Genomic DNA, 23,122 nt, shown 5'->3' on the forward strand with positions numbered 1-23,122 from the left:
TTACTTGTGAAACAGTATCGTTTTGGACATACGTCTGACAATGGCCATACCGTTTGTTACGGCTAATTGCAGTAGCGGCATTTAGGAACTTGCATATGGAAGGAAAAACCAAGTCACTTTTTTGGGGGGCCATATTCTTTAGACCTGTAAAAAGTTGCTGTACGCAAGTACTAATGTATATAAGCAATTTTATTTCCGTCTATCAATGTATGCAACAGCCAGAAAGGTTTGCAACGTTGCATTATTCTGTGATTCACTTGAAATGAAAGCAGCCGGCTGGTAATTTGTTGGAAATCATATGATCCTTTAGGAATACATGGTAAATAGCGTTAACATTCTGCCTAGGTCACAAAATATGATACAGTCAAGATTTCATTTAAGATATAGGTCCTGTTGAGATGCCCACATTGATGTTTTTTTGTTTATTTCTTTTTTTTAGGTAGTCGGTATAATTTGAAATATCTTTTTTTTTTTCTTCGAAAATATACAGATGTAAAACAATAGTGCAAACTATGAGAATGTCCAGAAAATCCTTCAAAAATTCAAAAATGTGTTTTTTCTTACCTGAATATGATTCTGTGGTTTTTAACATTCCAGTTGTATTCTCCTTTACTGACCAGTTCAAAAAACTCATTTCGTCTCCTGAAAAATACGGAACATGGGCAGGTTAATGGGATCAGAGATGTAAAAATAGAAATTGTTATAGGATGTGATGTTACGAAATTTGTTTGCCACTTGCACCTGACAATGTTATCATGACAATTTATCAAGATGGATCAGATTTTGGCTTTAATGTAACATACCATCCTCCCGGTGGACAAGAAAATAAATTGTCATTCTTCTTCAGAAAATTGTAAAGTGCTTAACTCATGTGCTACTGGAAGAACTGAGCATACCTGACATATACCAGGACAAAAACACATAAGATAAGGGATTATTAATAATTATAATAGATTTTTACTTTGGGTTATTGTCTTTATGGAGTCTTAAAAGTCCATTTATTGCAAACACTAAGTTGCCCTTAACCAAAGTTAACCAATGTTTTCCATCCTATGAGAAAAAAAATCATAACGCATTTATATTAAAGGGGTTTTCCATAGATTATATTAGAAAAAAAACATTTTGACAGTGAGGCGATCGATGTGTGAAATAGGCTGCCACGAGAGGTGGTGAGTTCTCCGTCAATGGAAGTCTTCAAACAGAGGCTGGACAGACATCTGCCTGAGATGGTTTAGTGAATCCTGCATTGAGTACGATGACCCTGGAGGTCCCTTCCAACTCTAAAGGTACCGTCACACATAACAATATCGTTAACGATATTGTTGCAACATCACGCTTTTGGTGACGTAGCAACGATCCCGCTAATGATCTCGTTATGTGCGTCAGCGACCAATGATCAGGCCCCTGCTGGGAGATCGTTGGTCATTGGGGAATGATCAGGACCATTTTTTGGTCGCTGATCACCCGCTGTCATCGCTGGATCGGCGTGTGTGACGCTGATCCAGCGATGTGTTCACTGGTTACCAGGGTAAATATCGGGTTACTAAGTGCAGGGCCGCGCGTAACACTACATACTCACATTCTGATGTCTGTCACGTCCCCTGTGTCAGCGCCGGCCGTAAAGCAGAGCACGACGACACCGCTGTGCTCTGCTTTACGGCCGGCGCTGACAGAGTCAGTGCAGGGAAACTCTCGGCAGCAGCGCGTGCATTAGCAGTGCTCCTGCCGAAAGCAGTTTTAACCCTGTGGACACCGGCGGGGGACGTGACAGACATCAGAATGTGAGTATGTAGTGTTTTTTTTTTTTACTTTTACAATGGTAACCAGGGTAAATATCGGGTTACTAAGCGCAGCCCTGCACTTAGTAACCCGATGTTTACCCTGGTTACCCGGGTGCTGCAGGGGGATTTCGGCATCGTTGAAGACAGTTTCAACGATGCCGAAGTCTTTCCCCTGATCGTTGGTCGCTGGAGAGCTGTCTGTGTGACCACACAACGACTTACCAACGATCACGGCCAGGTCGTATCGCTGGTTGTGATCATTGGTAAGTCGTTTAGTGTAAAGGTACCTTAACATTCTATGATTCTATGATTATAAGTTATACATCAGTGGGTGTCCAAATGTTGGGACCACACCGATTGCCAAAACTAGGCACATTTATCCATGGTAGAATAGGGTGGTATTGCTCATGCTCGACCACCATTTATTTAATTATCTATGGGACTGCTGAGCGCTATGCTCGGCTTTTTCCAGCAGCGCCATAGGGAATAGATGGACTAGGATTCGAGGATACACACTGTCGCTCCATTCTACCAGGGATAAAAGTGCCCCATTCTTTCAGTGCAACTAATCTAAGTTCCCTGCCCCCAGTATTATACTCACCAGCCACCGTCTTCATTTTTTATTGGCTCTGCTCTGCTCGATCTTTTGCAAGTTGGGACCTGCCAGATTGCTGCAGTATTTGCTGGGCAAGTGGGAAGTCACAAATCAATGTAAATCTATGAGAGCCAGAACTAGGCTCTGATAGACTTACAGTGAGAGCTTGTGACTGTTACCTCTGACTACCGGTCAGTCAGAAGTTGCCATCACAAGATGGCAGCGCGTGACAGGAGTGGCGACAGGAAGTGCTGGAGATGGTGGCTGGTAAGTATAATACTAGAGTCAGTGTGCTTAGAATAGTAGCACCACTCCAGTGCTTAAACATAAACCCTAAAATCACCCTTCTAGATTGTTTTGAGAATGCGTCCCACTAAATAAGAAAAAATGAGTAGAGCAATATGGTGACGATTGCTGCACACACGTGAGTTGTCACTCAGCCTTCCTACGTTACAAACACTTCCGAAGCAGTTGTGAAATATGGGATGTATTATGCATATCTAGGCAGATTGATCAATCGGAACTGGATGAACATCATTGAAGGTGGTATAATGTCAGCCATATTGGTTGTCACCAGACTTTATTATAATTTTTACTTATATAAGAAGACCTACTGTATACATCGGCAAATATTTGATTGGCTAGTCAGGTAGCCACAACTCTATGTACACTGTAACGCCTGCAGACTTCGTGGAGATGTTTAGGGTTCAGAACCTCAACGTCTCAGACATTGACGATTTTTACATGCTTTCTAAATGAGAGATGTCCAGTTAGACTGATCCAATTGGTTCACGTTAAGAGAAAGGTGATAGCTAAATAGGATCATAATCTGACCAACGCTTTACTTCTAAGGATATGAAAAAGTTTGATGTACATGGTAAGGGTTACTATTTGACATGCATTGCATGAACGTACGTCAATGATTTTGGCTGAAGTATCGTTGTTGATCTATGTCCATAAGCCATAAAACCGTAGATGAAACATCTTAAAATGGCTGCCAATACCAAAGTCTCAATGTGGCTCTACAAATATGAGTTTAGTTGACTCCAGGAATCTGCCCATTGATGTGATCCTTATTCTAAGCAAATACCTATATGAGCGAGAGAAGAGGGTGATTCCCAGAAATAGTGTGCATCCAACAAAACTACACTGGGGGGGGGGGGGGGGGAACTGGAGTGAAGATGGGCAAAATTGTATGACTTGTTAATAAGTCGCAAATTAATGAATCAAGTGAATGAAATTGCTGGACTTCACCCATAAAGTGGAAAACTAAATCAACAGGCGAGCATGTAATAAATAGGTTTTAAAAAAGGTGCCCTTAGAATAATGAATTGGGTGCACACAAGAAAAGGTACAAAACTCACAAAACTAGACAAAAAAAACAGGCACAAAGGCAATGATGAACTGAGGCCTTACTTTATATGAATAAGGCAATTTATATTCTTATCTTCTCTCCATTTGTAATTTATTCCTTATTTTCACTGACAACTTCTGAAAAGCTTCACATGACCCTGTCTCCTTTGCTGGTACAACATGCAGTCCATTCTACATGCGATGTTTCCAATCTCATTAAATACATTTTCAGTCAGACAACTAGCGTGAAGCGGTGTAGCGGGAGGGTATGGAGTAATACAGTGGGTTGGAGGCATAAACCATGGCGGGGCAAAACCATGCTGGGAGAGAATCTAATAAGGAACATGGGCACTCTAGTTCAGAACTCAATTTTAAACTTTTGACACCCCAAAAGGAGAAGCCAGTGATGAGCATCAGAAACTAAAGTCAAAACTATACAAAACTTAGGGAATATTAATGATCCCGTGGCAAAACTTTGCTTTATACTTCCAGAAAACTATATCCAAGCTTAGGAACGTAAAGGGGTTATCCGGTGATGACAAGATATCACCTATTTACAGGATAGGTTATCAGTTCTAGTTAGTGGTGGTCCAACTACTGTGACCCGTACTGATCAGCAGAATGGGGCACTTTTATCTGAGTGGAGCAGTGATGCACTCCACAGCCACCCCATAACTATCTATAGGACTGCCAAGTGCGGTGCTTGGCTTTTTCCGATAGCCCCACAGAGAATTAATGTAGCAGTCTTCGGGCATGTGCACTGCCACGCCATTTCAGTGGGGATAAAAGTGCCCCATTCTGCTGATCGGTGCGGATGCCATTGGTTGGATGTTGGACCTCCACCAGATTTAAAAGTGATCACCTAATCTATAGATATCTCTATGGTCTCCTGGATCAACATCTGATGGGGCAGTCACATGACCACTGCAGCCAATCTTTAGGCGCTGAGTGGCTGCAGTGTTTACATTTTATCTGTACGGAAGAGTTCTTCCACTTGGATGAAAAGTGAATGCTGCAGAAAAGAAATCAAACAAAGTCACCCCAAAAAAATGCTGCAGAGTGATAAATGTGAATCCAACCAATCAATGTTTGTAAGACTGAAGTAAATATTTTCCCAGTTTACCGAGAAAAGTGAAAATTCCCACCATGGTAAATCTCACCCATAGCGTTTTCCATTTCATTAATCACAATGCAAGGCACTTAGATGGACTCATTTGAAGTTTTGTGGTTCCTATTTTACAAAATCAATTATCTGAACTTTTACAAAGCAAAGGCAATTTGTCATTCGCACTTTTATATCACCTGGCTCGGGGTATTCCATTGGTGATAATTTGCAAGTCTAATAATAGCAAGAAAAGGGCACAGAATGACGTATGGAGATGTTAATTGCAAGTGGTAGCTTAAAACTAATGATTTACAATCACTAGTGGTGTAATTAAAAAGAAACGGTTTCAGCCAAGCCGGATTTGATAACCGATGGGATTTGACTTTATAAATGTTTCGACGTTCCTCTATAGTGAAATCTTAGCTTTCTATAAATTAAAAAAAGCCTGACAGTAATAATAATTTGGTGATTATGACATTCACTATACCATGCACTTATATATTTTTTAACTCTCTATATCTTATATTTTATTTATTTATGCTTTCTTAGTATTGATATATTTTTGGTTGTGCACTGAACATGACATATTTGTTAGGTCCAACATGTGGCTTACCAGCTTATCTTGTGCTCTACGCTGAGCACTTACTTTGGGGTTTCCATCTAAATGTCCGAGTGATGTGATTCAGGTAAAACCCCCGAGGAGTCCACTCACTATAATGATGCAGCAGAGATACTCTGGACTCTGTCTGGCCTCTGTTCAGTGTTGTCCTTTTCAGAAGTGTGCAAACCTGTGGTGGACTGTGCTTTTATACGCCTAAAATGACGGACACCGCTGGATCATAGGCTAGATGGAGTCCACAGTGCCTCCATCTGCCTCATTAAAGGGAATATTGCGCTCGGGGCTTCGTCTGAATCACGTATTTTAGAGATTTACATGGAAACCCCAGTGTAAATGCTCAATGAAGAGTGCAGGATAAATCTACGGTGAGCCTTACTGCCATCTTTGGGAGGCAGAATGAAAAAATAAACAGTAGGTGAAGAATTGGCTTTATGTACAGGTCCTTCTCAAAAAATTAGCATATAGTGTTAAATTTCATTATTTCCCATAATGTAATGATTACAATTAAACTTTCATATATTATAGATTCATTATCCACCAACTGAAATTTGTCAGGTCTTTTATTGTTTTAATACTGATGATTTTGGCATACAACTCCTGATAACCCAAAAAACCTGTCTCAATAAATTAGCATATCAAGAAAAGGTTCTCTAAACGACCTATTACCCTAATCTTCTGAATCAACTAATTAACTCTAAACACATGCAAAAGATACCTGAGGCTTTTATAAACTCCCTGCCTGGTTCATTACTCAAAACCCCCATCATGGGTAAGACTAGCGACCTGACAGATGTCAAGAAGGCCATCATTGACACCCTCAAGCAAGAGGGTAAGACCCAGAAAGAAATTTCTCAACAAATAGGCTGTTCCCAGAGTGCTGTATCAAGGCACCTCAATGGTAAGTCTGTTGGAAGGAAACAATGTGGCAGAAAACGCTGTACAACGAGAAGAGGAGACCGGACCCTGAGGAAGATTGTGGAGAAGGACCGATTCCAGACCTTGGGGAACCTGAGGAAGCAGTGGACTGAGTCTGGTGTGGAAACATCCAGAGCCACCGTGCACAGGCGTGTGCAGGAAATGGGCTACAGGTGCCGCATTCCCCAGGTAAAGCCACTTTTGAACCATAAACAGCGGCAGAGGCGCCTGACCTGGGCTACAGAGAAGCAGCACTGGACTGTTGCTAAGTGGTCCCAAGTACTTTTTTCTGATGAAAGCAAATTTTGCATGTCATTCGGAAATCAAGGTGCCAGAGTCTGGAGGAAGACTGGGGAGAAGGAAATGCCAAAATGCCTGAAGTCCAGTGTCAAGTACCCACAGTCAGTGATGGTGTGGGGTGCCATGTCAGCTGCTGGTGTTGGTCCACTGTGTTTCATCAAGGGCAGGGTCAATGCAGCTAGCTATCAGGAGATTTTGGAGCACTTCATGCTTCCATCGGCTGAAATGCTTTATGGAGATGAAGATTTCATTTTTCAGCACGACCTGGCACCTGCTCACAGTGCCAAAACCACTGGTAAATGGTTTACTGACCATGGTATTACTGTGCTCAATTGGCCTGCCAACTCTCCTGACCTGAACCTCATAGAGAATGTGTGGGATATTGTGAAGAGAAAGTTGAGAGACGCAAGACCCAACACTCTGGATGAGCTTAAGGCCGCTATTGAAGCATCCTGGGCCTCCATAACATCTCAGCAGTGTCACAGGCTGATTGCCTCCATGCCACGCCGCATTGAAGCAGTCATTTCTGCCAAAGGATTCCCGACCAAGTATTGAGTGCATAACTGAACATTATTATTTGATGGTTTTTTTGTTTGTTATTAAAAAACACTTTTATTTGATTGGATGGGTGAAATATGCTAATTTATTGAGACAGGTTTTTTGGGTTATCAGGAGTTGTATGCCAAAATCATCAGTATTAAAACAATAAAAGACCTGACAAATTTCAGTTGGTGGATAATGAATCTATAATATATGAAAGTTTAATTGTAATCATTACATTATGGTAAATAATGAAATTTAACACTATATGCTAATTTTTTGAGAAGGACCTGTATTTTTTACACCACTCCTCGCATGGTACAAGCAATTAGACGACTTTAGACGATGTAATTCTCAGTGCGATTACAGTGATACCAGATTTATATTGGATTTTTATGTTTAGCTGCAGCCACACACTAAAAGACACTTTTTATTGCAAAAACACCTTTTGCATCCCCATATTTAGACAGCTATAATTTTTCCATATTTTCTCTGACATAGTCACGTGATGGCTTGATTTTCGCAGGACGAGTTGACATTTTTATTTGTACCATTTTCGGGCACAGGACTTTTTTGATCGCTTTTCATTCCGATTTTTGGGAGGCAGAATAAACAAAACCAGAAATTCAAGAATTGCTTTTTTTAAGTCTTTCCGTGTGTGGTAAAATTGATAAGGCAGCATTATTATTCAGGTCAGTACGCTTACAGTGATACCACATTTATATCTTTTTTTATCTTTTTGGCGTTTTTACACAATAAAAACTATTTTACCGAAAAACTAATTATCTTTGCATCTCTTTATTTTGAGAGATATAGCTTTTTTATTTTTCCACTGACGGAGCTGTATGGCAGCTTGTTTTTCTTGCAGGATAAGATGACGTTTTCAGCAATACCAATTTTATTTACATTTGCCTTTTTGATCGCATTTTATTCCATGTTTTGTTTGCAGGTATGATGAGAAAGCAGTTTTTTGTCTTTTTTTTTACGGTGTTCACTGAAGGGGTTAACTAGTGGGTCTGAGTTTTCTAGGTCGGATCATTCCGGATGCAGCGATACCAAATATGCATACTTTTTTTGGCTTATTTTTGTTTGTACATAAATAAATATATTTATTGGATTAAGATTTTTTTTATTTTTTTGTTCTTTATTTTGTGAATAATATTTTTACAATTTGTAATTTGCAATGTGCTCTGAGCAGCAGCTTACAGGCCACCGTCCCTTGGTGAACCCGCGGCCATCTTTTGGCCTGGGGTCACCATGAAGACTATCAGCACAACACATTGTGCCGCTGGGAGCAGAGAGGCATCTCCCTCCGTCTGTGATGCCCAATGATGTCGCTCACTATTGACAGCGGCATCAGAGGGAATAAACACCCGTGATCAATGCTAGCAAGGACCGTGGGCGTTGCTGCAGGGTGTAGCTCTCATATAGAGCTGACATTCACATTTGATAGTGCTGGCGCTCGGAGTGAGCCCACGCAATCGTGAGGAATTATATATATACGTTCGCTTTGCTTAGGCAGCGCTGTACATATGCATTACTTCACTAGAAATATGAAAAATGAGAGCTTTTAGCGCATAAAAATGGCCAATATTATGTGTACCTGGTAACCCCTTTACGGCATCTCTCTTATACCAGGTCCTACACTTGCCTTACCTCGCTGAGAATAAATGTCGCCAATTTTATGCGCTAAACGCTCTCATTTTTCATATTTCCAGTGCAGTAATGCAGTTCAATTTTCGTGTTTCATATTTGCATGTTTCAGCGCTACAGTGTGCTGCCTTATTTACTTAACTATATACGAGTTGGCGACTCTAGGTTCAGCACCTGTTCACACTGAGTCTATGTTTGGATGTGCCGGTCAGGTTTTTGAAATGTCATGGAATCCAAGTCGCTGATTGGTCGTGGCAAAACGCCCACGACCATTGCCACGACCAATCAGCGACGGGCGCAGTCCGGCGGCAACATGGCCGCTCCTTCCTCCCCGCAGTCAGTGCCCGCTCCTTACTCCCCTCCAGTCAGCGCTCACACAGGGTTAATGGCAGCGCTAATGGACCGCGTTATGCCGCAGTGTAACGCACTCCATTAACGCTGCTATTAACCCTGTGTGACCAACTTTTTTACTATTGATGCTGCCTATGCAGCCTAAACAGTAAAAAGATCTAATGTTAAAAATAATAAAAAAAAATAAAAAATCATCATATACTCACATTCCGGTGCCTTTCCCGCTCCTCGCGACGCTTCGGTGACCGCTCCATGCAAGCGGCAGGTTCCGGTGCTAAGGATGGTATGCGACAAGGACCTGCCGTGACCTCACGGTCATGTGACCGCGATGTCATCACAGGTCCTGCGAGAAAGACCTGCCATGTCATCACAGGTCCTGCTCCCATACCAACCCTGGGACCGGAAGCTGTTGTGTGCACCGCACACAGGCCCAGGACTTCAACGGAGGGTGAGTATATGTTTATTTTTTATTTTAAGTCTGTATACTACATGGCTCTGTGCTGTATACTCCGTTGCTGTGCAATATACTACGTGGCTGGGCAATATACTATGTGGCTGGGCAATATACTACATGGCTCTGTGCTGTATACTCCGTCGCTGTGCAATATACTATGTGGCTGGGCAATATACTAGGTGACTGGGCAATATACTATGTGGCTGGGCAATATACTACGTGACTGGGCAATATACTACGTGGCTGTGCAATATACTACGCGGGCTGTGCAATATACTACGCGGGCTGTGCAATATACTACGCGGGCTGTGCAATAAACTATGTGACTGGGCAATATACTACAAGGCTGGGCAATATACTACGTGGCTGGGCAATATACTACGTGGCTGGGCAATATACTACGTGGCTGGGCAATATACTACGTAGCTGGGCAATATACTACGTTGCTGGGCAATATACTACGTCGCTGGGCAATATACTACGTGACTGGGCAATATACTACGTGACTGGGCAATATACTACGTGACTGGGCAATATACTACGTGGCTGTGCAATATACTACGCGGGCTGTGCAATAAACTATGTGACTGGGCAATATACTACAAGGCTGGGCAATATACTACGTGGCTGGGCAATATACTACGTGGCTGGGCAATATACTACGTGGCTGGGCAATATACTACGTAGCTGGGCAATATACTACGTTGCTGGGCAATATACTACGTCGCTGGGCAATATACTACGTGACTGGGCAATATACTACGTGACTGGGCAATATACTACGTGGACATGCATATTCTAGAATACCTGATGCGTTAGAATCGGGCCACCATCTAGTGTTAGATAAAAGTCTGAGACCAATGTCTCAAATATCACGCAATAATAAAGAAATTATGCAAATTGTGACTTTTATGTATGCTAAAGATAGATACAACATAAATGGATTTGTTCCAAACCTGTTTAAAGACCGATATGACCAGCCTAGAACTTTCATGTAGAAATGTATCTCGTACTTCTCACCAAAAGATTGGTGCTAAAAAATAATCTAATAAATGATCTAAAACATAGATACGTTTAGCTCAAGCATTTCTAATAATGAAATGTTGCAATTTACACATAAAACTTGGTTAATATGCAATGATCAATGTCCCCTGTTATATTATGATATTTTTAACCTTATATTCACACTAGCAGCCTGGTGTCTGCTTATAACGGAGCAGTGATGGTCAACTTTTAAGACCATATCGTGAATTCTGATTTTTTTTTTTTTCCTTTTATCTGGAGAACTTATCGAAAAATCACAGGCAGGCAACATTTTTTACAAAAACATTTGCAAACCAGAATGAATGATAATGAATATAAGTGATGTGTATAGAGGTTACCGTACCACTAGTAGCATTTACTGAGACCCGTAATATGATGATAATTACTATCACAGAACAAACGCCTTCTGCTACAAAAAAAAGCCTATATTTCATGGCCACTGGATATAATTTTCTATACAAAGGTGAAGAGAATGTATATTATGTAGGAACGGAGCATTGTTTTACATCACAGATTATTGGGCATATCTTTGTGTAACACATTGATGATTTGCGTCCTCGTCCTGTTTTGCATAAGATGCCACTGGCATTCAGCATGGATCTCCCAACGCGAGTGGAAACAAGAACATCTGACAAAATAAATATTTCCGGGACTCGTTCCAAGTGGTATACATAGGTGATTTCTGTATAATATGGATAGAACATTAATTATGGTTTACACACAGAATTAATCATGTGAGCATAATGAAGAAATTAGCGGTTATATCAATAAGTGAATGGCTACAGCTTTAAGCTAAACTAACTTGGCACGGTTGCTTATTAATACATACATTAGATCCAGTTCTCAGAATATAATAGGGCAGCAAAGTAATTACTGTTGTGGCAACAGAAGTGAAGAAAGAAATGGTTTGCGTGATATATATATTTATTTGGCGACATTTGTCTCACTCTCATTAAAATAAATGAAATAACTTTCCGGTTTTGTGGACCTTAATGTTTATGGTGCTGTTCAGCTGTCAGGTCAATAATTATCTCATGACTTTGGCTACCCTTAAGGATTCGTGGAGACGACTGATTATTAGTGTTGGGCAAACCATTGGATGTTCGGGTCCGTCAGGTTTGGCTGAACTTTAAGAAAAAGTTTGGTTCGGGTGCCAGAATTGTACCCGGAGCCCATACAAATGAATGGGGGGGAGGTCGCACATTCGGTATTTCCCACGCTGTCATTTGTATGACAGCGCAAGAAACAATGGTTCTGATCGGCGGTAACCTTACAAGTTACTGCTGGTCACAGCAGTGCTGTTCCCACGCTGTCACACAAATGACAGCGTGTGAGCAAGCAGCTGTGACTGGCAGTGAAAAGGTTACTGCGGCAAGGTGTCAACTGAGGAGTACAACTCTCATCAGCCTACGCATGGTCTCGCTGATAGCAGTAAAAGCAGGTGATGGTGATGAGAGTATTCACTAGCCGGCTCCTGTCCATTTAGCTAATGAATAAATAAAAGAAAAAAATTGCGTGGGGTCTCCTCTATTCTTATTAACCAGCGCAGGTAAAACTGGGGCAGTAGTGAGCTGCTATTTTATGGCTGGGGAGGGTCAATATCCATGGCCCCTTCCCAGTCTGAGAATACCAGACCCCAGCTGTCTGCTTTATCTCAGACCTCACACCATTTTTAAAGAATTAATTATTTAAATAATTTAAAAGAAAAAGGCGTGGAGACCCCTCTGTTTTTGATAGCCAGTAGTGATGAGTGAGTGTGCTCGTTACTTGAGTTTTCCAAGCATGCTCTGGTGTTCTCCGAGTATCTTGGGCGTGCTCGTATATTACGTTTGAGTACCCGCAGCTGCATGATTTGTGGCTGTTAGACAACCTGAACACATGTAGGGATTGCCTGTTTGTTAGGGAATCCTCACATGTATTCAGGCTGTCTAACAGCTGCAAATCATGCAGCTGTGGGGACTCAAACATAATCTACGAGCACGCCCAAGATACTTGGAGAACGCCCGAGCATGCTCGGAAAAATCGAGTGACAAGCACACTCGTTCATCATTAATAATCAGCCAAGATAAAGCTGACAGCTGAGGGCTGCAGTCTGCAGTTGTCATCTTTACCTGCGCTAGATATCAAAATTAGGGGAGACATCTTTTTTTTTTTTACATACTGCACCGGTCAATAATTGCCATCATGGCTTTGACTGAGTTGGAAGTGCCCACACCGGAAAAGCCTTTTAATTAGCCTCTGAAAAATTTACTGCATCTTAAAAGTATGTGTGCCATCAGTGGCGTAACTTGAAGGTAATGGGCCCCAATGCAAAATCTCCAAAAGGTCCCTAAAACTATCACAAGTCATTAATAGTAATAGTATTTTCATATGGGCCAAAGGGACCTTTTGTGCCCCCTAGGCTCCAGGGCGTGAGTGAAATTGCAGCCCCTGCATTTATTATAATTATGCTTCTGTGTTCCATAAATATCTAATAGATATTGGCTCCATTTTTAGGGCTTTCACCCATCAACAATGTAGAGGTACCCTTCTCATGGGTTTGCAGTCAAGAAAGAAAAAAGAGTCCATGCACTTAGCTCTCTCCATTATAGTAAATGTCAACCATAAGGGCATCAGGGACCGCAGGTTGTGTACCTTGGCTCTATGGGGTCCTGTATTCTGCAAAAGGAAAGTACCTCGGTCTAGCGTACACTGGAATATGAACTAACAATTAATTTTCTCCAATATTCACATGGAACCTTTGTATAAAAACAGAGGAACAGTATTGGACATTGGTTCTTTGTGAGCCAGAGCCGCTCCACACACATACATAATACAGCTTATAAGTCCATAATTCAAGAAGTTATATTTTACCAAACTTCCTAAAACTATAACTTTACTTTTTGTTTACATTTATTGCCAAATTTGATCTTCAAGGTCTCGTCGACTCGGTGACCAAAGTAAGAAAAGTTGCCAACTTGACTTTTTACTTTTTCTTGACAGCTTATTAAAAAATTTCGGACAAGCAATATTTTTTACAGACACATTGGAAAAATATAATAAATCCTTAGGGATATACAAGTGATCCACGTCTACAGCCCATTATTCTGATATGAAGACATCAACTGCATTCACTGTAAGCTGGAAAATAATGATAATTAGAGTAAAAATATGCTGAATAAGTTTCTCCAACTTGAAAAAAAAAAAATCACCGACGCCTTAAACTTTTTTTTTAAAAACAGGGCAAAAAAGTGCCCTATTTTTCCGGACTGTCGTGGAATTTGTGGACGGTTTGCCACCCTGGTGCAATATTGAAAATTGATTCTATTCATTAAACTGTAAACAAAATAAACTACACTAACACAACATGAAAAAAATAGTCAGGGGTGACCAAAAATGAAAGAAAGCCTATTTTCCCCAGACATAAAGCCTTCTACCTTCAAAAGGAATTCATTTCTGCTCGTCCATCTGGAACAAAGAAGAGCTGTATAATGCAACAAGTATATATGATATGAGTGCAGACGCCATCTATATATCCAGTAATAACGCTGTGGTCTCGATACCGTCTATGCTTTTAAGGCGTAGGATACTTCAAGGGTTCTTGAACAGCTATTCTCCTCTCTGAATTGGTTTACACTATAGCCAGTGAACCTGTGCGAGTATCCCATTTGTCAAGCCCATCTGGCAGCCTCTGACATTTAAAATGAGCATGGCTCATTTGTACCAAATTGCAAGCAGCCCCTGAACAGCCTCACTTCATACAAAAATGACTAATATGGTGGCTCAAAGTATGTCTCCTGTGTCCTATGTCTAGCCATGTAAACAAGCAATTTTTGAAGCCTTTGCCTGCATCAAGTTCTTCCAACATTTTCTGCAAACCCTTCTCTGCTTACTTTAAATGAAATAATCTGATTATAATGACATGATTTAATGGCGATTTGTGTTCGTCTTTATGTGTTTATTACAATCTGTCGGTAGAGAAGTCAGTACTAGTGATGAATGAATGTGCTGGGATAAGGTGTTATCTGAGCATGCTCATATGCTAACCGAGTGTCTTCGACGTGCTCGAAAAATAAGTTTGAGTCCCCACGGCAGCATATCTCGCAGCTGTTCCACAGTCACAACACATGCAGGGATTGTCTGTCAAGCAATCCCCTACATGTGTTGCGGCTGTTGAACAACTGCGAAACATGAAGCCACGGGGACTCAAACATATTTTTCAAGTACTCCAAAAACACTCTGTTAGCACTTCTGCAAGTATCACAGATTGTAAATGCTTTTTGTAGCCAGCCAAGCATCTTTCTATTCTTGTTTGAGGGATTTTCATCCATTCTTCCTCGGAAAATTCATCCAGTTCCACGAGATTCCTGGGTCGTCTTGCATCCTCTGCTATCTTGAGGTCTAGCCACAGATTTTCAATTATATTCAGATCAGGGGACTGTGAGGGCCATTTTAGAACCTTCATCTTGCAACTTTTGAGGTTGTCTATTGTGGATTTTGACGTGTGTTTAGGATCATTATCCATTTGTAGAAGCTAGGGTCGGACTGGGCCACTGGAGAACTGGAGGCATAGACACTGGCTGGCATACAGGGCCAGCAGATGCCTAGGGCCCCCGTTGTTCAAGGGGCCCCCAGCTAGTGGCATGTTGCTAATAGCAGCACAACATGCAGCTGCTATGGGGGCCCCCGGTGACAGCGGAGCCGCAGCGGGTGACAGAAGGCAAAATCGGGCTGCTGCGGCTAAAGCCTGTCCCCGCTGCTAAGGAGAAATGAATATTCACCCTTCCCCATGTCCCCAAGGGCGTGGAGAGGAGTGAATTCATTCATTTCACTTTAATAGTGAGCAGTGTTAGCCGCAAGCTGCATCTAACACTGCCCGCTATCAGGGCCGGCAGATCAAGGCCCCCACTCCCCCAGGGCCCTTCAGCCCATGCGGCCGCTATGGGGCCATAAGTCAGGGGGCACGGCACATGTGCTTCCCCCCAGCACACACAGCATTCAACTGTGTCGGCATCATAGGTGACACTCTCTCGGCCAACAGTCCCCTCTGCTCTGATACTGCATGTGTGCGATGGCATCACTTCATCGCATACCCACTGTGTGCTGAGCAGATGGCAGTGCAGCTGCTGATACCGGAACAGAGCTGAAATCATGAAATCAGTGTGGGAGCGAGGAGGAGAGGTGAATATTATGTTTGATTTTTTATATATATCACTGAGTCCTGGTTGCATTATATTCTGTGGGGGGGGCTGCATTATACCCTATGAGGGGAGGCTGCATTATATTCTGTGGGGAGAGGCTGCATTATCCCCTATGGGGGGAGGCTGCATTATATTCTGTGTGTGGGGGGAGGCTGCATTATACCTTATGAGGGGAGCTGCATTATACCCTATGAGTGGAGGTTGCATTATATTCTGTGTGTGTGGGGGGGCTGCATTATACCCTATGAGGGGAGCTACATTATACCCTATGAGGGGAGGCTGTATTATATTCTGTGTGTGGGGGGGCTGCATTATACCCTATGAGGGGAGTCTGCATTATATTCTCTGTGTGTGGGAGGCTGCATTATACCCTATGAGGGGAGCTGCATTATACCCTATGGAGGGGGCTACATTATATTCTATTGGGGGTTGCATTATATTATATGGGAGCTATATTGTATTCTATGAGGGGGCTGCATTATACTATATGAGGGCTGCATTATATTCTATGAGGGGGCTACATTATATTCTCTGAGGGGGCAACATTATATTCTGAGGGGGCTGCATTATACTATACGAGGGGGCAACTTTATATTCTATGAGGGGCTACATTATACTATGAGGGGGCTACTTTATATTCTTTGAGGGGGCTACCTCAACCCCTGCTACATAATTAAAACGTGTACCACCTTATATTATATCCTGATATTATCGCGTTTTACCACACAATTGGTGGTCTTGTATTTATTTCTATATCGCTACATAGTGGGCCCCAAGAATGGTTTTCTCTGGTGGGCCCAAGGTGCTCCAGTCTGACTCTGGTAGAAGCCATCCTCTTTTCAACTTCAGCTTTTTTACAGATGGTGTTATGTTTGCATCAAGAATTTGTTGAAATTTAATTGAATTCTTTCTTCCCTCTACCCATGAAATGTTCCTCATGCCATTGGCTGCAACACAACCCCAAAGCATGATTGATCCACCCCTATGCTTAATGGTTGTTGAGATGTTCTTTTCATGAAATTCTGTTGCCCTTTTTTTCTCCACACATAACTGATCATTGTGGCCAAAGAGTTCTATTTTAACTTCATCGGTCCACAGGACTTGTTTCCAAAATGCATCAGGCTTGTTTAGATGTTCTTTTACATACTTCTGAAGCTGAATTTTCTGGTGCGGAGACAGGAGAGGTTTTCTTCTGATGATTCTTCCATGAAGGTCATATTTGTGCAGTTGTCTCTGAACAGTAGAACAAAGTACCACAACTACAGAGTCTGCTAAATCTGAAGGTCCTTTGCAGTCAGTTCTGATTTGCCTCTCTAGCAATCCTACGAGCAGCTCTCATTGTAATTTTGCTAGGTCTTCCAGACCTTATCTTGACCTCAACTGTTCCTGTTAACTGCCATTTCTTAATTACATTTCAAACTGAGTAAAGGGTAACTTGAAAATGCTTTGTTATCTTCTTATGGCCTTCTCCTGCTTTGTGGGCCTCTATCATTTTCATTTTTGTTGATCTCCCTGAGAATCTACCTTCAGCAATAATTTGAAATGAAAGGAGGAGTTACCAGTATGAGACATGTAATGACTGACAGTTAGCAAATATCTCAAATTAGAAATGTAGTATACAGTAGTTTTTGTGATTCACTATGTCTCTTTCCTCATGTGCAGGCATTGCAGCACCTTGGGTATCCATAGTTATGACCATTAGCAACTAGCTAGTTATCTGCCACTATATCAGTGGTCATAACCATGGATACCTAAGGTCCTGCAATGTTTGCACATAAGGAAAAATACATAATGAATAAGAAGAACTATACCATATTTCCAACTGGAGATATTTGCTAATATTATTATTATTACACGGTCACCTACTACATATTTAGATAGGATCTTGGAGATGGGAATACCCCTTTAAGTAACAGTAAGTTTCAATAACAAAGAAGATTTAGAAATGACATACCAGAAAGAGACAAAAACCACAGCCAAAAAAAACCGCTATAAAAACGCACTTAAAAAATACAATGAAAAATTGTAAGTGACATAGGTGCAGAAATGCTACAGATAATCTACAACATCAAGAACACATTAAATGCACATCGAGGGAACTTAGCTGAAGGGTACGTGCACATGTTGAGTATTTGCAGCAGATTTTTCTGCTGTAAAAAACAGTGTGTTGGCAGGAAAAGCGCTGCGCAAAATACTCTTGTTTTTGCAGCATTTTTGCGTGAGTTATTCATGAGTTTGTTCTTGTAACTTTTTTGCTATTCATTTGAATAGGTAAAAAACGCTGTAAAAACACTGAAAGGATTGACGTGCTGCAGATTTGATAAATCACTTTGAAGGTTCAAATCTGCAATGAAAAAATAAGCAGCGTGTGCTGAGATTTCAGGAATCTTTATGCACTTTGCTAATGCTGTACAACGTGGCAGTTTTTCCACGGCAAAAACGCAACATCCGAAGAAGCTTTAAGTATTTTAAAGTGAATGTTCTGTTTATGTTCAACCCTGCTTTTTTTAACATTTTGTGTAATTTTTTCTTTATCACTATCTTTATTAAAATAAATTTTTTAAATTTTTTTTTGCAGTTTTCACTCTGGCCATAAAACCAAATATCACAAGGTAGGCCAATCAGCTAATCATATCAAATCAGCTAATTATAGTCTTATTATTGAAAAAAAAAACAAACAAAACGAGCATTTTGGGGTCAGGTTGAACTTTTCTTTTTCTTTTATGTATTGATGCGGGAAAGGTAGCTCGGCACAATTGTCTGTTCGATCCATAAGAACTGTGGGATATTTTTTTTAATGTAATTTTCCATTTCCGATAAACGCTCACAACGTGATCTGGTGACTTTCAATAATTCATTTGGAAGCCATTTCATCACAGCAACTTGTGACTTTGTTAGATCATCAAGGCCCGCAGAAGCGCGTCACCGGACCCATATCACGCTGCGCACTAATGATGGCATTCCAGCCAACCTCTTTCCCCAAGCGATGAAATTTATATTCCGCCTTAAACAGTTAACAAGACTTGGAATGGATTTTAGTGATGGCATTTTTCCTGAACCACAGGCTTGTAAACACAATGGGGAGCCATTAGGATTCATGTAGCTGGGAATCTTGCCCTTAACATTCACACATAAATGGGCTGCTGGCTGCCTGTGCTCATGCCCATCTGTCTAATGGGCATCGTGCCTGGTCACAAAGTGCGCTCCTGTCTCACTAAGGCACAGAGAAAAAAATCAACCATAATGTATCCGAAGGCAACCGAGAAAATATTCGCTACGGCACCAAGGAGTGCGGATGTGGGAACACGCGAGAATGTGATAACACAGACACCAGATTAAATGTCTGCCTATACATACTTATAGTGGGACTCTGCAGATATTCTTATTAAACTTCACGCGGCAGAGTACCTATCTTTGTACACACTTCAAGGGAATGGGCACTTTCCGATTAAATTTGTTGGTCATGGGCCCTGTGCTCCCCATTGATCCATGACTCAGCAGTCCCAAGCCAGGACAACCACTTTAACATACAACCATGATGGCCAAAAAGTTGGGACACTGGATAAAATGTAAAGAAAACAAGAGTTCAATAATTTTGAAAGCTTTTATAGAGCTCTCTCACACAAGCAGATAACTCGGATGAGTGGTATGCGAGGTTTTATCGGATAGCACCGAGACTAATGTTATACTGTGGGGCAATGCTGATCTTCATTATTTTCTTATGCCGATCCGGCATGTGAAAAAGAATCACAGCGTGCTGTAAATTGGATCACATGCACCTATTCAACATCGGACTGCCCCCGGATGTCATCTGAGTCCAGTCCAATTAATGCGGACACAGACAATGGAGAAGATGGAGAAATTAAGTTCTCCGTCTACTCCACGCCTGAGATACAATTTCTCATGCCAGAAAATCGGATTACAGTAAACTGACATTCGGCTCAAACTCTGGTCAGAATTTGAGCTTTGTGTCATTATTACCATAATCTTTCCGATTCTCTCGGGAGAATCATCTCTCATTTGAGCGCGCCCTTAGCCATATTTTATTCACAAAACAACATAGATGACAGATCGCAAGGTCAACGTAGAACATTTTCCCATTTCATTTGGAAAATTTAACTCATTTAGAAATTGATGGCAGCAAAACATAAAAAAATTGGGACATGCCCATGTCTACTATTGTGGAGCGTCCCCTCTTTTTACAACAGTGTGTAAATGGTGGGGAAGTAAAAAAAGAGAATTGCAGGAGTTTTGGGAGAGGAATATTGTCCCATTCTTTTCTGATGTAGGATTCTAGCTGTTCCACAGTCCGTGGACTTTGTCGGATTATTCATTTCATAATGCGCTATATATTTTCTATTGGTGAAAGGTCTGGACTGCAGGTGGCCAGTTTATCACCAGAACACTTCTTCTGAGATGACATGTGTGATGCTGAATCACTTCTCACGGGCAAGCCATGAGACAGGAAAGTCGAGAAGTCTGAGGTCAAAAGCTAGGAGGGTACATCATAAACAGAGGGAAGAGACAAAATTGTAGTAAGGTAACGGTTCGAGGTCAAAATACCAGGAGGATAGTAGATCAGAACAAAGGGTTTAAACAGAAGGAGGGTCAGAATGATGTGCAAGTTCAGGCAACGAAAGAACATCAAGTAAAACAATAGGCACAGAGAAAACTAAACACACTTAGCTGAAGCTACGTCTGGCAGAAGTCTGGAATTAACAGCCCAGCTAAGTAGCTGGGCAATCACCTGGGACAATAAACACCTGGAGACAGCCCTCCACCTCCCATCTCAGATTGGACGGCTGAGCTGTCAATCAAAACCCCTGCACCAGACTGGAAACTGAGCTGTCAATTAAAGTAATGACAGCTTCAGCACTCCCCTGTACCAGATTTCATGACTGAGACATCAGTAACTGCATCCCAGACAAACTGAAAGGTGGAATCATGACACCATGCAGTTGTGATGGTTGCAGTGTGTGGGTTTAGCTTTCTCTTTCTGACATACGCAAGACCGTCCCTGAAATAGGTATTGTCTGGATGGAAGCATACGTCGTTCTAAGGCTATGTGCACACGTTCAGGAATTCATGCAGAAAATTCCTGAGAATTCCGGACATTTTCTGCATGAAATCCGCAAGAAAACCGCATGCGTTTTTGCCGCGATTTTGCCACGTTTTTGCCGCGGTTTTGATGCGTTTTTGCCGCAGTTTTTTCCGGACACTTCCCAATGCATTTTGGAGTGGGAAATCCGCAGAAAAAACGCAAAAAGATAGAGCATGTCCGAATTTTGTGCGGTATGCGTTTTTTTTGCGGAAAAAAACGCATCATGTGCACAAAACATGCGGAATTCATTCTAAATGATGGGTTGCTTATTGTATGCGTTTTTTTTGCGGTTTTATAGCGTTTTTATCGGGAAAAACCGCGAAAAAAACGCGAAAAAACCAGAACGTGTGAACACAGCCTAAAAAATGTATATATTGCTCAGTATTGATAGATGGATAGTGCCTTTCATGCCTAAGCTGCTCATGCCATAGGCACTAATTAATTAAACCTCATACCATCAGAGATGCAGGAACTGTGTGATAATAAACTGGATGGTCCCACTCCTATTGAGGCCACAGCATCCACGATTTCTATAAAGAATATCAAATTCTGCTGCATTTGACCACAGAACAGTTTTTTTTATCTTGGCCCAGACAAGACAGAAGCATTTCTCAATTGTGTTGATATATGACTTCCTCTTGGATAATAGAGATTTAACTTGCATTTGTGGATTGCATGAAGAACTGTGTTCACAAACAATGATTTCTGGACGTATTCCTGAGCCCATGCAGTGACTTGCATGATGAATCATGCTTGTTTTTAATGCAGTGCCCCCTAAAGGTCCATAGATCACAGGCATCTAATACGGATCGTCATCCTTGTCACTTGTGCACATGGATTTCTCAAAAATCTGTGAATCTTTTGATGATAATATGCACAGTAGTTGGTGGGACATTCAATGTCTTTGCAATGTTATGTTGAGTAACATTGTTCTGAATTTTTTCCAAAAAAGTTTGAAGGCAGTTTTTCATAGATTAGAGAACCTCTGACCATCTTTGCTGCTGAGAGACTCTGCCTCTCTAACATGCTCTTATTATACAGTTATGTGACAAATTGACAATTGAAAATTCACCCTCCAGTTGTTTTTCTGCAGTACCAATTACTGTTACAGCCATTTGCTAACCCTGTCCCAACTTTCCTGAGATGTGTTGCTGCCATCAATTTGTAAATGAGTCCATTTTATTCAATATAAATAGAAAAATGTCCAACATTCAACTTATGATTTTTGACCTATGCTCTGCAGCCAGTGAATAAAATATGATGATAACAGATTTCCAAATCCTTGAATTCTTGTTTCCTTTACATGTCTCATAGATTGTAAGCTTGCGTACAGCATCCTCTTTCCTATTGTTACATGTTGAACTTTGTTTCACTCTGTAATGTCTTATCTTTTTTGTACATATCCCATCTGAATTTTAACGTGCTACGGAATATGTTGGCGCTATAGAAATAAAAAATATTATTATTACTCTTTTACTCAGCATCCAATGAAAAGAGTGATTTTTTTAATGGAATCTATACAATAAGAATATCTACACAGTAGTAAGATAAATGTATAGACATGAATATCATTTTCTTATAATTTAATTCCAAATATGGATATCCAATTATCCAGATAATTCTATGAGCTCTTTTTGTCAGACCAGACTGTGGTTGCGTCCACTGGAATTCTCTTTGGATTACTTAGAAAGGCTTTACATTCAGGATTCTCATCTGCTTCATGTATTTACGGCACTGGGACTCCTGGGATGCATCAAATCTATTTAAACTTTTCATGATTGATACCAAATGAGTTGAATTAAGTCATCGTGACATGCGATATTAATGGCAGTCAGGAGAGGAATTTAAGCGGATATTTTAAGAAGAAAAAAGTCAAATAAACATGCTATTTTAAGAGAAATTGCACTGGAAAAAAACAACCTTTGAGATCAGGTAAAATGTGAAATTGCTTAAAACTTCAATTATACACACATACAGTACATAGACACACAAGTGTTCACACATACATATATACACACAAATATACACATATATATATATATATATATATATATATATGTATATATACACAAATGCGTACAGATACATACACTATACAAACACTTACTTGTTAGAGCATTAGAAAAAAATA

At 41.0% G+C, this 23,122-nt stretch overlaps 1 protein-coding gene across 1 annotated transcript in view; it reads right to left on the reverse strand.

Moving 5' to 3' along the window:
• PDE11A (phosphodiesterase 11A) overlaps positions 1–23,122 on the reverse strand; it is a 572,166-nt gene that overhangs the window by 56,235 nt on the left and 492,809 nt on the right. The window contains exon 16 of the mRNA XM_069733206.1: positions 565–642. Coding sequence (XP_069589307.1) covers positions 565–642 — 78 coding nt within the window. The remainder of the gene's footprint in view (positions 1–564; positions 643–23,122) is intronic.

This window comes from Ranitomeya imitator, chromosome 7, assembly GCF_032444005.1.
Source record: "Ranitomeya imitator isolate aRanImi1 chromosome 7, aRanImi1.pri, whole genome shotgun sequence".
Classification (NCBI taxonomy): Eukaryota; Metazoa; Chordata; class Amphibia; order Anura; family Dendrobatidae; genus Ranitomeya; species Ranitomeya imitator.